General features: G+C 35.3%; 1 protein-coding gene across 6 annotated transcripts in view; it reads right to left on the bottom strand.

Moving 5' to 3' along the window:
* The window catches only part of HMCN1 (hemicentin 1), a 530,431-nt gene that overhangs the window by 117,803 nt on the left and 397,594 nt on the right, over positions 1-15,034 (bottom strand). For all 6 annotated transcript variants that reach the window (XR_009008571.1, XM_007166971.2, XM_057547914.1 and 3 more), the window contains 4 exons: positions 13,541-13,665; positions 13,130-13,313; positions 12,454-12,551; positions 11,278-11,556 (listed from right to left, as the gene is read on the bottom strand). Coding sequence is in view for 5 of the 6 variants with exons in the window: in XM_007166971.2 (XP_007167033.2) it covers positions 11,278-11,556; positions 12,454-12,551; positions 13,130-13,313; positions 13,541-13,665 (686 nt within the window). In the remaining variant the exon portion in view is untranslated. The remainder of the gene's footprint in view (positions 1-11,277; positions 11,557-12,453; positions 12,552-13,129; positions 13,314-13,540; positions 13,666-15,034) is intronic.

The following is a 15,034-nucleotide window of genomic DNA, read 5'->3' as shown; positions in this document are numbered from 1 at the left end:
CAGCGGATTAAATCTCCACTAACAACTTGATGTGCCTGCATCTGCTGAATACCTGAATAGACAACGAATCATCCCAAATTCAAGAGGTGGACTTTGGGAGCAGGAGATATTAATTTTTCCCCTTTTCCATTTTTTGTGAGTGGATATGTGTATGCTTCTCGGTGAGATTTTGTCTGTATAGCTTTTCTTTCACCATTAGTCCTAGGGTTAGGCCTGTCCGTTTTTTTTTTTACTTAAAAAAAATTTTTTTTCCTAATAAATGTTTTCTTAATAATTTTTTCCTTATTTTCTATTTTTAGAAATTAAAAAAAATTTTTAATAAGTTTTTTCATATTTTTTATTTTAAAAAATTAAAAAAAATTTTTCTTAATAAATTTTTTCTTAATAATTTTTTTCATATTTTTTATTATAAAAAATTAATAAATCTATCTTTGAAAATTAAAAGAAATTTTTCTGAATACATTTACTCTTAATAATGTTTTTTCTTATTTTTTATTATAATAGCTTTATTTTATTTTATTTTATCCTCTTTCTTTCTTGCTTTCTATTTTTTTCTCCCTTATACTCTGAGCTGTGTAGATGAAAGGCTCTTGGTGCTCCAGCCAGGCATCAGGGCTGTGCCTCTGAGGTGGGAGAGGCAACTTCAGGACACTGGTCCACAAGAGACCTCCCAGCTCCACGTAATACCAAACGGTGAAAATCTCCCAGAGATCTCCATCTCAACATCAAGACCCAGCTTCACTCAACGACCAGCAAGCTACAGTGCTGGACACCCTATGCCAAACAACTAGCAAGACAGGAACATAGCCCCATGCATTAGCAGAGAGGCTGCCTAAAATCATAATAAGGCCACAGACACCCCAAAACACACCACCAGACGTGGACAGGCCCACCAGAAAGACAAGATCCGACCTCATCCACCAGAACACAGGCACTAGTCCCCTCCACCAGGAAGCCTACACAACCCACTGAACCAACCTTAGCCACTGGGGACAGATACCAAAAACAACAGGAACTACGAACCTGCAGCCTGTGAAAAGGAGACCCCAAACACAGTAAGATAAGCAAAATGAGAAGACAGAAAAACACACAGCAGATGAAGGAGCAGGGTCAAAACACACCAGACCTAACAAATGAAGAGGAAATAGGTAGTCTACCTGAAAAAGAATTCAGAATAATGATAGTAAGGATGATCCAAAATCTTGGAAATAGAATAGACAAAATGCAAGAAACATTTAACAAGGACCTAGAAGAACTAAAGAGGAACCAAGCAACGATGAAAAACACAATAAATGAAATTAAAAATACTCTAGACGGGATCAATAGCAGAATAACTGAGGCAGAAGAACGGATAAGTGACCTGGAAGATAAAATAGTGGAAATAACTACTGCAGAGCAGAATAAAGAAAAAAGAATGAAAAGAACTGAGGACAGTCTCAGAGACCTCTGGGACAACATTAAACGCACAAACATTTGAATTATAGGGGTCCCAGAAGAAGAAGAGAAAAAGAAAGGGACTGAGAAAATATTTGAAGAGATTATAGTTGAGAACTTCCCTAATATGGGAAAGGAAATAGTTAATCAAGTCCTGGAAGCACAGAGAGTCCCATACAGGATAAATCCAAGGAGAAACACACCAAGACACATATTAATCAAACTATCAAAAACTAAATATAAAGAAAACATATTAAAAGCAGCAAGGGAAAAACAACAAATAACACACAAGGGAATCCCCATAAGGTTAACAGATGACCTTTCAGCAGAAACTCTGCAAGCCAGAAGGGAGTGGCAGGATATACTTAAAGTGATGAAGGAGAAAAACCTACAACCAAGGTTACTCTACCCAGCAAGGATCTCATTCAGATTTGATGGAGAAATTAAAACCTTTAGAGACAAGCAAAAGCTGAGAGAGTTCAGCACCACCAAACCAGCTTTACAACAAATGCTAAAGGAACTTCTCTAGGCAAGAAACACAAGAAAAGGAAAACACCTACAATAACAAACCCAAAACATTTAAGAAAATGGGAATAGGAACATACATATCAATAATTACCTTAAATGTAAATGGATTAAATGCTCCCACCAAAAGACACAGACTGGCTGAATGGATACAAAAACAAGACCCATATATATGCTGTCTTCAAGAGACCCACTTCAGACCTAGAGACACATACAGACTGAAAGTGAGGGGATGGAAAAAGATATTCCATTCAAATGGAAATCAGAAGAAAGCTGGAGTAGCAATTCTCATATCAGACAAAACCGACTTTAAAATAAAGACTATTACAAGAGACAAAGAAGGACACTATATAATGATCAAGGGATCGATCCAAGAGGAAGATATAACAATTGTAAATATTTATGCACCCAACATAGGAGCACCTCAATACATAAGGCAAAAACTAACAGCCATAAAAGGGGATTCGACAGTAACACAATCATAGTAGGGGACTTTAACACCCCACTTTCACCAATGGACAGATCATCCAAAATGAAAATAAATAAGGAAACACAAGCTTTAAATGATACATTAAACAAGATGGACTTAATTGATATTTATAGGACATTCCACCCAAAAACAACAGAATACACATTTTTCTCAAGTGCTCATGGAACATTGTCCAGGATAGATCATATCTTGGATCACAAATCCAGCCTTGGTAAATTTAAGAAAATTGAAATCGTATCAAGTATCTTTTCCGACCACAACGCTATGAGACTAGATATCAATTACAGGAAAAGATCTGTAAAAAATACAAACACATGGAGGCTACACAATACACTACTTAATAACGAAGTGATCACTGAAGAAATCAAAGGGGAAATCAAAAAATACCTAGAAACAAATGACAATGGAGACACGACGACCCAAAACCTATGGGATGCAGCAAAAGCAGTTCTAAGAGGGAAGTTTATATCAATACAAGCCTACATCAAGAAACAGGAAACATCTCGAATAAACAACCTAACCTTGCACCTAAAGCAATTAGAGAAAGAAGAACAAAAAAACCCCAAAGCTAGCAGAAGGAAAGAAATCATAAAGATCAGATCAGAAATAAATGAAAAAGGAATGAAGGAAACAATAGCAAAAATCAATGAAACTAAAAGCTGGTTCTTCGAGAAGATAAACAAAATTGACAAACCATTAGCCAGACTCATCAAGAGAAAAAGGGAGAAGACTCAAATCAATAGAATTAGAAATGAAAAAGGAGAAGTAACCACTGACACTGCAGAAATACAAACGATCATGAGAGATTACTACAAGCAACTCTATGCCAATAAAATGGACAACTTGGAAGAAATGGACAGATTCTTAGAAATGCACAACCTACCGAGACTGAACCAGGAAGAAATAGAAAATATGAACAGACCAATCACAAGCACTGAAATTGAAACTGTGATTAAAAATCTTCCAACAAACAAAAGCCCAGGACCAGATGGCTTCACTGGTGAATTCTATCAAACATTTAGAGAAGAGCTAACACCCTTCTCAAACTCTTCCAAAATATTGCAGAGGGAGGAACACTCCCCAACTTATTCTACGAGGCCACCATCACCCTGATACCAAAACCAGACAAAGATGTCACAAAGAAAGAAAACTACAGGCCAATATCACTGATGAACATAGATGCAAAAATCCTCAACAAAATACTAGCAAACAGAATCCAACAGCACATTAAAAGGATCATACACCATGATCAAGTGGGGTTTATTCCAGGAATGCAAGGATTCTTCAATATACGCAAATCAATCAACGTGATACATCATATTAACAAATTGAAGGAGAAAAACCATATGATCATCTCAATAGATGCAGAGAAAGCTTTCGACAAAATTCAACACCCATTTATGATAAAAGCCCTGCAGAAAGTAGGCATAGAGGGAACTTTTCTCAACATAATAAAGGCCATATATGACAAACCCACAGCCAACATTGTCCTCAATGGTGAAAAACTGAAACCATTTCCACTAAGATCAGGAACAAGACAAGGTTGCCCACTCTCACCACTATTATTCAACATAGTTTTGGAAGTGTTAGCCACAGCAATCAGAGAAGAAAAAGAAATAAAAGGAATCCAAATCGGAAAAGAAGAAGTAAAACTGTCACTGTTTGCAGATGACATGATACTATACATAGAGAATCCTAAAACTGCCACTAGAAAACTACTAGAGCTAATCAATGAATTTGGTAAAGTAGCAGGATACAAAATTAATGCACAGAAATCTCTTGCATTCCTATATACTAATGATGAAAAATCTGGAAGTGAAATTAAGAAAACACTCCCGTTTACTATTGCAACAAAAAGAATAAAATATCTAGGAATAAACCTACCTAAGGAGACAAAAGACCTGTATGCAGAAAATTATAAGACACTGATGAAAGAAATTAAAGATGATACAAATAGATGGAGAGACATACCATGTTCTTGGATTGGAAGAATCAACATTGTGAAAATGACTCTACTACCCAAAGCAATCTACAGATTCAATGCAATCCCTATCAAACTACCACAGGCATTTTTCACAGAACTAGAACAAAAAATTTCACAATTTGTATGGAAACACAAAAGACCCCGAATAGCCAAAGCCATCTTGAGAACGAAAAATGGAGCTGGAGGAATCAGGCTCCCTGACTTCAGACTATGTTACAAAGCTTCAGTAATCAAGACAGTTTGGTACTGGCACTAAAACAGAAATATAGATCAATGGAACAGGATAGAAAGCCCAGAGATAAACCCACGTACATATGGTCACCTTATTTTTAATAAAGGAGACAAGCATATACAGTGGAGAATAGACAGTCTCTTCAATAAGTGGTGTTGGGAAAATTGGACAGGTACATGTAAAAGTATGAAACTAGAACACTCCTTGACACCATACACAAAAATAAACTCAAAATGGATTAAAGACCTAAATGTTAAGCCAGACACTATCAAATTCTTAGAGGAAAACATAGGCAGAACACTCTATGACATAAATCGCAGCAAGATCCTTTTTGACCCAGCTCCTAGAGAAATGGAAATAAAAACACAAATAAACAAATGGGACCTAATGAAACTTAAAAGCTTTTGCACAGCAAAGGAAACCATAAACAAGAGCAAATGACAACCCTCAGAATGGGAGAAAATATTTGCAAATGAAGCAACTGACAAAGCATTAATCTCCAAGATTTACAAGCAGCTCATGCAGCTCAATAACAAAAAAACAAACAACCCAATCCAAAAATGGGCAGAAGACCTAAATAGACATTTCTCCAAAGAAGATATACAGATGGCCAACAGACACATGAAAGAATGCTCAACATCATTAATCACTAGAGAAATGCAAATCAAAACTACAATGAGGTATCATCTCACACCGGTCAGAATGGCCATCATCAAAAAATCTAGAAACAATAAATGCTGGAGAGGGTGTGGAGAAAAGGGAACACTCTTGCACTGTTGGTGGGAATGTAAATTGATACAGCCACTATGGGGAACAGTATGGAGGTTCCTTAAAAAACTACAAATAGAACTACCATACGACCCAGCAATCCCACTACTGGGCATATACCCTGAGAAAACCATAGTTCAAAAAGAGTCATGTACCAAAATGTTCATTGCAGCTCTATTTACAATAGCCAGGACATGGAAGCAACCTAAGTGTCCATCATCGGATGAATGGATAAAGAAGATGTGGCGCATATATACAATGGAATATTACTCAGCCATAAAAAGAAATGAAATGGAGGTATTTGTAATGAGGTGCATGGAGTTAGAGTCTGTCATACAGAGTGAAGTAAGTCAGAAAGAGAAAAACAAATACAGTATGCTAACACATATATATGGAATCTAAGGAAAAAAAAAAAAAGGCTATGAAGAACCTAGTGGCAAGATGGGAATAAAGACACAGACCTACTAAAGAATGGACTTGAGGATATGGGGAGGGGGAGGGGTGAGATGTGACAGGGCGAGAGAGTGTCATGGACATATATACACTACCAAATGTAAAATAGATAGCTAGTGGGAAGCAGCCGCATAGCACAGGGAGATCAGCTCTGTGCTTTGTGACCACCTAGAGGGGTGGGATAGGGAGGGTGGGAGGGAGGGAGATGCAAGAGGGAAGAGATATGGGAACATATGTATATGTATAACTGATTCACTTTGTTTTAAAGCAGAAACTAACACACCATTGTAAAGCAATTATACTTCAATAAAGATGTTAAAAAAAAAAACCTAAAGTAATCTTGTACTATTTTTAAAAGAGAGTTACTTAAATATAGTAGTGTATTTTTGCACCTTTTAAATATCTATTGGTTCTACAAAAGCAATGGGCAAATGCTATGGAATTTCGCAATCATTTTTTCCGTGCAGAACTTTAAGAGGAAACAATGACTAAGCAGAAGAAAAAACAGTTATATTTGGAGACCATTTCTGTATAAACCACATTTGTTATGTCTGGGCAGAAATAACCTCCTTTTTTGTTATTTATACTTCTAAATTACCTTTCTCCAGAGGATGTTAAGAAATCTAAACACTTGGAGGAAACAGTAAAGTTTCTTAGTCCAACTATTCCTAAGTTTAGGAATCACTTTAAAACAGATTTCCCTTACATAGATCATTCAAATTTTCTATTAACATTTCCAGCTTACTATTTCACGAGGCAGCAAAAATAGCTGTTGGACAGCTCCAAGGATTAGCTGTGTGTGTGTGTGTGTGTGTGTGTGTGTGTGTGTGTGTGTGTGTGTGTGTATGTGTTTAAAGTCAGGCACATAGTTTAGAGCAGAGGTTCACAGCAGAGGATCTGGAATCAAATAGCCTGAATTTGGATCTTAGCTCCAACAATTATTAGGTTAGTGGATTTGGGCAAATCTCTAAAATAAGTATAGTACTATTATTTAACTAACAGAATTGTGAGGATTCAATGAAATCATCTATAAACTACATTTCTTTTGTGTTTCTGAATCTGTTTTATTTTATAATTAAAGGTTTTAAGAATTATAACTACTACTAAGTCTACTACATCTGTTGGCGTTATTATTAAAAACTGCCTCCTAAAAATTTGTATCTTTGGTCCTCGTTTTCCTTTCTGGAAAAAGATAATATATTTAATACATTATAATTAAGAAGTCAGAGTTTCTTAACTATGGTCCCACATGACTACTCTTTTTCACTTTCATGCGTCTTATTGCGTTTTGCTGTCAAAATACATTTTCTTAAGTGCATTTTAGATCAATCCAAGATTTCTTGGTTAAAAGATGTCAGTGTCTCCATGTTGCTCATTGAATTAAATACAAACTCTTCGTCATGGCTTCCAAGCCTTCCACAACATAGCCTCAATCTCTCTTTATAATATTATTTACTTTTAATACATTTTATGTAACCTAGACTTCAAACTAGACTACTTTTCTCCCTCAACATGTTCAGTCCCTTCTTGCTCTGTGACTTTACTAATGCTATTCCTTCTACTGGAATATCTCCAATAGTCCCACCATCCCCTAACTGAGCATGTTCAAGTACTCTCAAGGTCACTTTAGTATCATTATGTTCATTTGTAAAAACCCTAAGTCCTTTCTTGATTCTCTCAACAAACTATAAAATTTCTATCCCTTTTAATTTCCATAGCATGCTGGATGGAAAAGCACTTATCTGATTCTCCATTTGACTCCAGTCAATTCTTTATTCCTCTCACTTATTGGTTATTTACTATGTGTCTGTCACTGTGGATACAAAGATTATTTAAGCACGGCCTTAATCTCAAAAGCTTATAGTACTAGATTTAAAATAACAACATGTTCCCAACTGGTTCAAATACCAGTCATCAGATCTCACATGTGTTAAGTGATTGCGAACCATTTTACTCTGTATCTTGTCCATATGTCTTGTACTTTGAGCAGAATAGGAGTTGTCCATACTCTGATGACTCCAAAACTTATATTTCTAGCCTAGATCTCTCTCCTGGGCTCTAGATCCATATATATAACTATCACATAAGCATCTTCAGTGGGTTGTTTGAAAACAACTTCAAACTCATCATGTATTCAGACTGAACCTGTTACCTTTTCCCTCAAAACCTGGTCTTTTTCCAGCATTCCCTGCATTTGCGTGATGAACCCACCAATTGTTGAGTCACATAAACCAGAAGCTGGGAGTCATCCTCGATATCTTCTTCCTTGTCATCACTCTCATATGGCCAAATCCACCACCAAGTCTTAATACTTCTACCTGCTAGTAGAAGAATAGTAGAACTAGTTCTAGAATACATCTTTTCCTCTCACCTGTATCACTAATCTGAGCTATAATACCGTTTACTTGGACTAATATCTCCTCCTTCCTGGCTGTAGCTGCCTACCCAATATCATTTACTTGTTTCTTTCTTATTAACAGACCTCAATTTTGTTAGGGCTGTCAGTGTGCTAAAAACTACATTTCCTAGCCTCTTTAGTAGATAATAGATGGAGTGGCATGTGAAGATTCTGACCAATGAGATATAAGTAGAGGTAGTTTTGTGGGGATTCTAAGAAAATCCTGAAAGGGGCAGTTCTTTGCCTTTCCTATTTTTTCTGCTCTATTGCTGCCTATAGTGACGCTGGGGGTGAGCAGCCAATGCATGATCACGGTCTGACTATGATATAAAGGCCAAAGGCCAGGAGAACTGTTAAGATCTGAACTGCAGAACCAATGCAACTACTGCCCACCTCCAGACACCTCATTCGGTGAGAAAAACAAAAGTTCTTTAAGTCACCGTGTTTAGACTCTCTGTTAATCACAGCCAGACACAATTCCTAATAACACACTGTCTCTCAGAACCCACTCCAAGCCGCTCTCTACTTTGCAATCAGAGTGGTCATTTCAAACTGCAACTCTACTCGTGGCATTCTACTTGTTAGAACTTTTAATGGTTTCCCGTTGTTCCAGGACAAAACACAAAATCCTTAATGTGGTCAACAATCCCTTCATAGCCTGAACCCTGTCAACTCCCCTACCCACCAGCTTTATTTTGCATGATCTTCTCCCTTGTTTTTAGTATTTTACCCATAGTGGCCTTTCAGAACCCCTAATACACCATGACACCTCCCACCAGGTGGATAGAATTAAGTTGAGATTAGTGGTTCACCAAATCAGGACACTTAAATTCACATTTCTATTGTAATGTAGATCAGAGTGAAGTTTTTCAGGTTTTAATGGAATTAGCTTTCAACAGATGCTGAAATGCTAAAACTGCTCATTCTTCTGTTAAGCCAGTTTTCAAATCTGTTTTAAGAGACTATCCTTATAAACCCTGCAGGTGGGAAGGTTGTTCTTTGTACGTGACTCTAACAACATTGGTGTTATTTTTCTTTTTGGGTGTTCTACATCCAGAAAGGTACTGGGCCCTGATTCTGCTCCTGGGTTCTAGAATTCCTGCAGAAGTCTTCCTTCTCTTTTTCTCCACTGCCACATGCTACACCAGGCCCCTGTATTTTTAGGCCTGTGTGAGTTTAACAGACTCTCCGATTCATTCTTCACTCTGTCATCAGAGGGATTTTTTGGGAAGCGAAATCTGACTGTAACATATTCCTGCTTAAGCTTCTTCTACTGCCTTCGTAATGAGGCCCAAATTCTCTAACTGAGGCTCTTCACAGTATGGCTTTTGTCCAGGTATATTTCCAGTCTTGTCTTCTACTCTTGCTGTTACACTCAGCTTCAGTAATCACAGATAGACAACTCAAGGTTTATCATTTCTAGGTAAAAGATGTAGGCATCTCCTCACTCATCTCTATAGTCTTACTTTTTAAGGCTTAGATGTATCCTTGAAGAGACCTTCTTTGAACCTTCCCACAGAATTTAATTTTCGCCATATCATCCTCATCACACTCAAAAGTAATTACTTTTTCAATATCTGTGTTCCCTGCCAGTGCAGGAACTTGAGGGCTGAGACCACATCCTTCCCATTCAGTGATGCAGTCAAGTACTTGTCATACCATATGTCACATAGTAGGTGTCCAATAATTATCTGTTACATGTTGACTAGAAACATGCCTGGCACATAATATATAGTCAATAATTAACAATTAATAGGTAATTAATGTACAAGATGTCATCTCTTGATACTCCTCATATTCTGTGAATCGCTAGACGGGAATTTGTTATTCCATCCTTCCTTACAAACACATGCTTTCTTCTGCCTTTTGTCTCTAAATATTCTGGTGTACTGCCTCCACTACTACCTTTCATTCTATGGAATACTCATCTACACCACAGTATTTCTGTTTGTTTATTTAGATATTGTTCTGTCTCCTGCTACAGTTAAAACTCACTTTAATCCACCTGATAAGTACCTAGCTCCATTCAGTTCAAGCCAACAGATAAATATTATGTGTCAAATGCCATGCTAAGCCCTGGGAGTAATAAGATAATAATAATAATAATAATAATAATAATAATAATAATAATAATAATAATAATATTATGTGTCAAATGCCATGCTAAGCCCTTTTTACAATAAGTAAAAAGGGTACTGATCATCACAGAGTTTAACTAAGGATGAAACAGACTTTTAAGGTTACACAAATAATTTAAATTGTAATAGGTACCACGAGAAAGATTATAGGATGTCCTGAAAACATTTGGCTAGACTCTTGCCAAAATTCTTATTTTTCCTTGTGGGGTGCATTTTGTTAGAAAAAATGTAAAGAGCCTGAGGTTTTACCTCAATCATCGTGAAAACAAAAAACTCCAAAAAATTATTGATTATTGAAATAATTCATTTCATTCATTTTCATTTCTCTTCCAAAGTCAAATTTTTTTACTTCAAGGAAAAGATATGTTTTCCCTTTATACTATTTATTTGCATGTAGAACACTGGAGTACCTATTTAAAATACTTATTTTAATGCACAAAAGAGTAAATAGAACTAGACTATTTGAAATGACCATTACAACTATAATCTACAGACTGGGTCATTAAAAGATTGTTTGGAATAACATAATAGTATAAATATCATGCTTTTCCATTAAATTACTAGCATCAGAAGTGATTTCAGTTCTCCAAAAAGTTAAAAAGCTACTTATCAATTGGTTGTATGACATTGTCAATGAATAATGTTTTACAAGTGGGAGTGTTCATCCTTTTACACAGATAAGACACACAATAATTTAACATGCTTCAGATACTAAAAGTAAACCTAGGTGAATTACAGAACAGAAATATGAAGTACAATGAAGTTTTTACAAATTTTATCCTATAGCCAATGATTCTAAGAATTATACTTACTTATTGTCTTTATTATCACTTATTTTCCAATTATTTTACTTACCTAGGACCTTCAGGATAAAGTGTTTACTGACTTCTCCTGCTTCATTTGAGGCAATGCAGGTGTACCTTCCTGAATCTTCGGTTTCTGCTTTGATGAGCTGAAGGACCATTTCTTGAGAGCTTATTGACAGATGGGCATCAAGCCCCAGAGGCTGGCCATCTCTAAGCCAGGACATCCTGGGAGTTGGGGTTCCATCGGTAAAACATGTCATGGAGGTGGAACTACCCTTGACAATTGTGATTTCCTCTGTTCCCATCCCATTGTCCAGTTTTGGTGGTACTGTATAGAAAGCAAAACAAAATTATATATCTATTATAATTTGAGATCAATTTAGATTAAAAAATTTAAATGATTCAATTAGTTCTATAGTGTTTCTGTGATCTATAAAAATATAGAATTTAAAATAGCATATAATTAGTTGATGACTTTACTATAAAAGCATGTGTTATATAGGCTAATTTTTAACCTTCCAGAATATTAGCAATAAGACTTCAATACTGTTTCCTTGTAGAACATACAAACTAAATGTGTTTTAAAATTTGGCCATTTTTTTAACATCTTAGGTTTTTCCTTTTAAATTGTTATAATGTATATTATTACAGAAGTATACTTCCAGCTACTTTATGTGGAATAAATAAAATAATAATATGTTCCAGAGTAAATTGTATATAATCCAACATAAATCATTTGTAGGCTATGGTAAATAGTTACTTAACTGTTCTGAGAAATTCTTGGGGATTGTGAACTCTGGTCTAGCAAATCTTAATAATTCAGAAATTGAATGTTTTGAGTTCTATCTCTACCTAACATACACACAGAGATATTTAGTATATATGCACACATCCCTTCATACTTTAAATACTCTCAGTGAGACACTAGCATTATTAGAAAACAGTCTTAACTTCCTCTTTGTATGAAAAGACTGGTCTTGTGTCTGGATTGAAATACTATTTTTAAAAATTTAGATTTCATTGAATGCAAAATTCCAGGTTAGAAAAGTATTTTGACAGACAGTATGCTCCAATATATATGGACCCCTTGGGAGAGCAGGCATTCTAGAAACCCTAGTTAAGATCCTATTTTACCACTCCTTTCTGATACGTCAATATTTAAATTAAGGCTGTTGTTTAATATTGGACACATAGTATAGTACTAGGATTGTTTCTGGTGACATACCAAAAACTTGAAGACTGTAATGTTTATTATCCACCCCGGCTCTGTTGGAGGCCACACAAGTATACACAGCAGCGTCAGACACCTGAGCTCTCACAATCCTGAAAAACAGTTTGAGCCAACGCTTCGTAATTTGATCCCATTCAACATATACAAATAAAACATTTGTGATAATACAAAGATTAAAGAAGGTGATTTATTTTGGGAAATTTTAGTTATAAAGCTTATAACCATCCATCACAAAACATAGATGCCTCCAGTGCCATTTATTCGACAGAGCCACTGAAAATATAACACAATATGAGAGGTGAATATTTTTCAAATATATATTAATAGAGAATGATGAAAATCATGAAAATTACATGATTGTAGTAAGCATCTTCCTATCATTTTGCCATATAAAGTTTTAGCTATAATAGTAGTCCTTGAAAAAATATATGATACATATATGTCTATGAAAGACCTATTTTATACAAACTTACTAAAACATGAGCATTTAAATAAGAATAATAAACCATGCCAAACTTATATTTGCTATCCCCCCTCTTCTAAAAAAATACTGAAAGGGAAACAAAAGTAAAAGCTTAGGGAAAGACATTTTAAAAACATTATTTAGATGAAGTTAAAGTTTACAATCACAGTAACTTTGTCTAGCAAATCATACACAATGAAAGCTGACCTGACAACTTGTCCTCCAGACAGCAACCGGACATGGGAGGAGAGAGGCAGAGGAAGCCCATTCTTTAGCCAGTTTATCTGTGGTGGAGGCATCCCTGTGGCTCTGCATTCAATATTTATTGAAGTATCCACCAAAGCCATTAGTTTCTCTGCTTCTTCTTTATTACCCCTAATTGCAGGTGGAACTACGTCACGTAGAAAATGAGAGAGAAGGGGGTGGGGTGGGGTGTGTATTACCAGTTCCAATCATTTCAACTACATTTACCCATATTTCTGCCTTGTATCCCAAAAGGAAACAACAGGACATCGCATTTTAGAACTAAATGCTTCAGACACCTACTGCTGGACCTTCATTTCTTCTGATCGATTCCTAAGGCAGCATAGTCAAAAGAGGGTGAAATTTCGTATTTACCATAGACGTTCAAGTTAAAAATTCGGTCTTCTTCTCCAGCAGGATTAGTAGCAACACACGTGTATTTCCCCATGTCAGATGGGAGGGCTTCGTAAATGTTTAATGTGCTGCCATCTGCAGTCACCCTATAGAAAAGATTATATCAGAGGCACTGAGATGATATATATGGAGCTATTTCTGGAAAACTCATTCTAGATTATTAGATTCTTTAAAAAAAAGTCACCCTAAAATGCATCTTCATCTTGGATATAATGGTTCAAATCTTTTCCACTAAGTACATGGAAGCCTGTTAAAGTCAGAGCTAGTGAAACTGGTAGAGATTTCAGGCAACCAGCTAAACTGCCACAGTAATGGATCTCATATATCCACTGCCTCCTTATGAGAAAAAAGGAAGTGAACAAAATCAGGTTAGGAACTTTTCTACCCAAATCATGGGCAAAGACATGTTTTTCTCAGAGATTGAATGTTTTGTCCTTAGTTATCAATATAAGGCTGGAATTAAATGAAAATTATAAAAACTCTGGTATAAAAATTGAAGAATGTTACAGTAAAAAATTAAAGTGAAAAATCTAGCTATAAACAACTTACTAATACTCTTAATGAGAAGGTGCAGGATAGGATAATTTATTTAAACACTGACAACAACTTAGTATTTATGTATGGGTATAGTTTGCAAAAATTTTTCTACAAATTGCTAAAGCTTTTCCTTTGATTTACATAATAGTGAATACTAAGTATACAACTAGGTTATAATGATATCTAAATTAAGATTATTGCATTATTGATTCTCTTCACACATCATTAATTATCAAATAAAACTTCCTGTGTTTTACAAAGAGATTAAATTGCTATCTACAGTCATTCTTACAATAGTGATTTTATTAGATTCTCCCACTGTCAAAAGTAAATACTCCATTTCTACTATATCATGTTATTAAATATAATTATTGAGAATTACAATTTTATTATCTGGGTCTATTTTATTTTTTCTTTTTCAAAATATGAATTTTAAAATTCCATGAGTTTAACCATATGAATAAACAAAAAGCAAGTTGCCATGACCAAAGGAAAGTAGTAAGTTGACTTTGGAAAAATTACTGTATTTGACTGACAAATTGGCCCATTTACAAACCTATACATATTGTGGAGCTGGGAACAAATAATAAAGTGGATATAAGAATAAGTATATTTGGGATCTTAATGTGAGAGGAGAAGTAATAGATCCTAAATTCCTTGGTACAAATATTATCTTATACATCTTGAGGTCCCACCAACTATCTAGTACTTGGTTTAGAATAGGGTTGGTATCAGCTGATTTAATAAATAACTAAATATTTAACTATTCAGAAATGTCCACACCAGAGAATTGAAACTCAAAATGTACCTCTAAACTAAAACATTGTTTGGCAATTTACCTAATCTTGTAAAGGGAACAAATGTGTAAATTTTAACGTAAAACGATTTCAAAGAAAATAACATTTATTTTTCTTTAAA

This window comes from Balaenoptera acutorostrata, chromosome 1 (assembly GCF_949987535.1).
Source record: "Balaenoptera acutorostrata chromosome 1, mBalAcu1.1, whole genome shotgun sequence".
NCBI classification, from domain to species: Eukaryota; Metazoa; Chordata; class Mammalia; order Artiodactyla; family Balaenopteridae; genus Balaenoptera; species Balaenoptera acutorostrata.
Note: the sequence above shows the minus strand (reverse complement) of the source record. Positions and strands in the feature narration are given on the sequence as shown.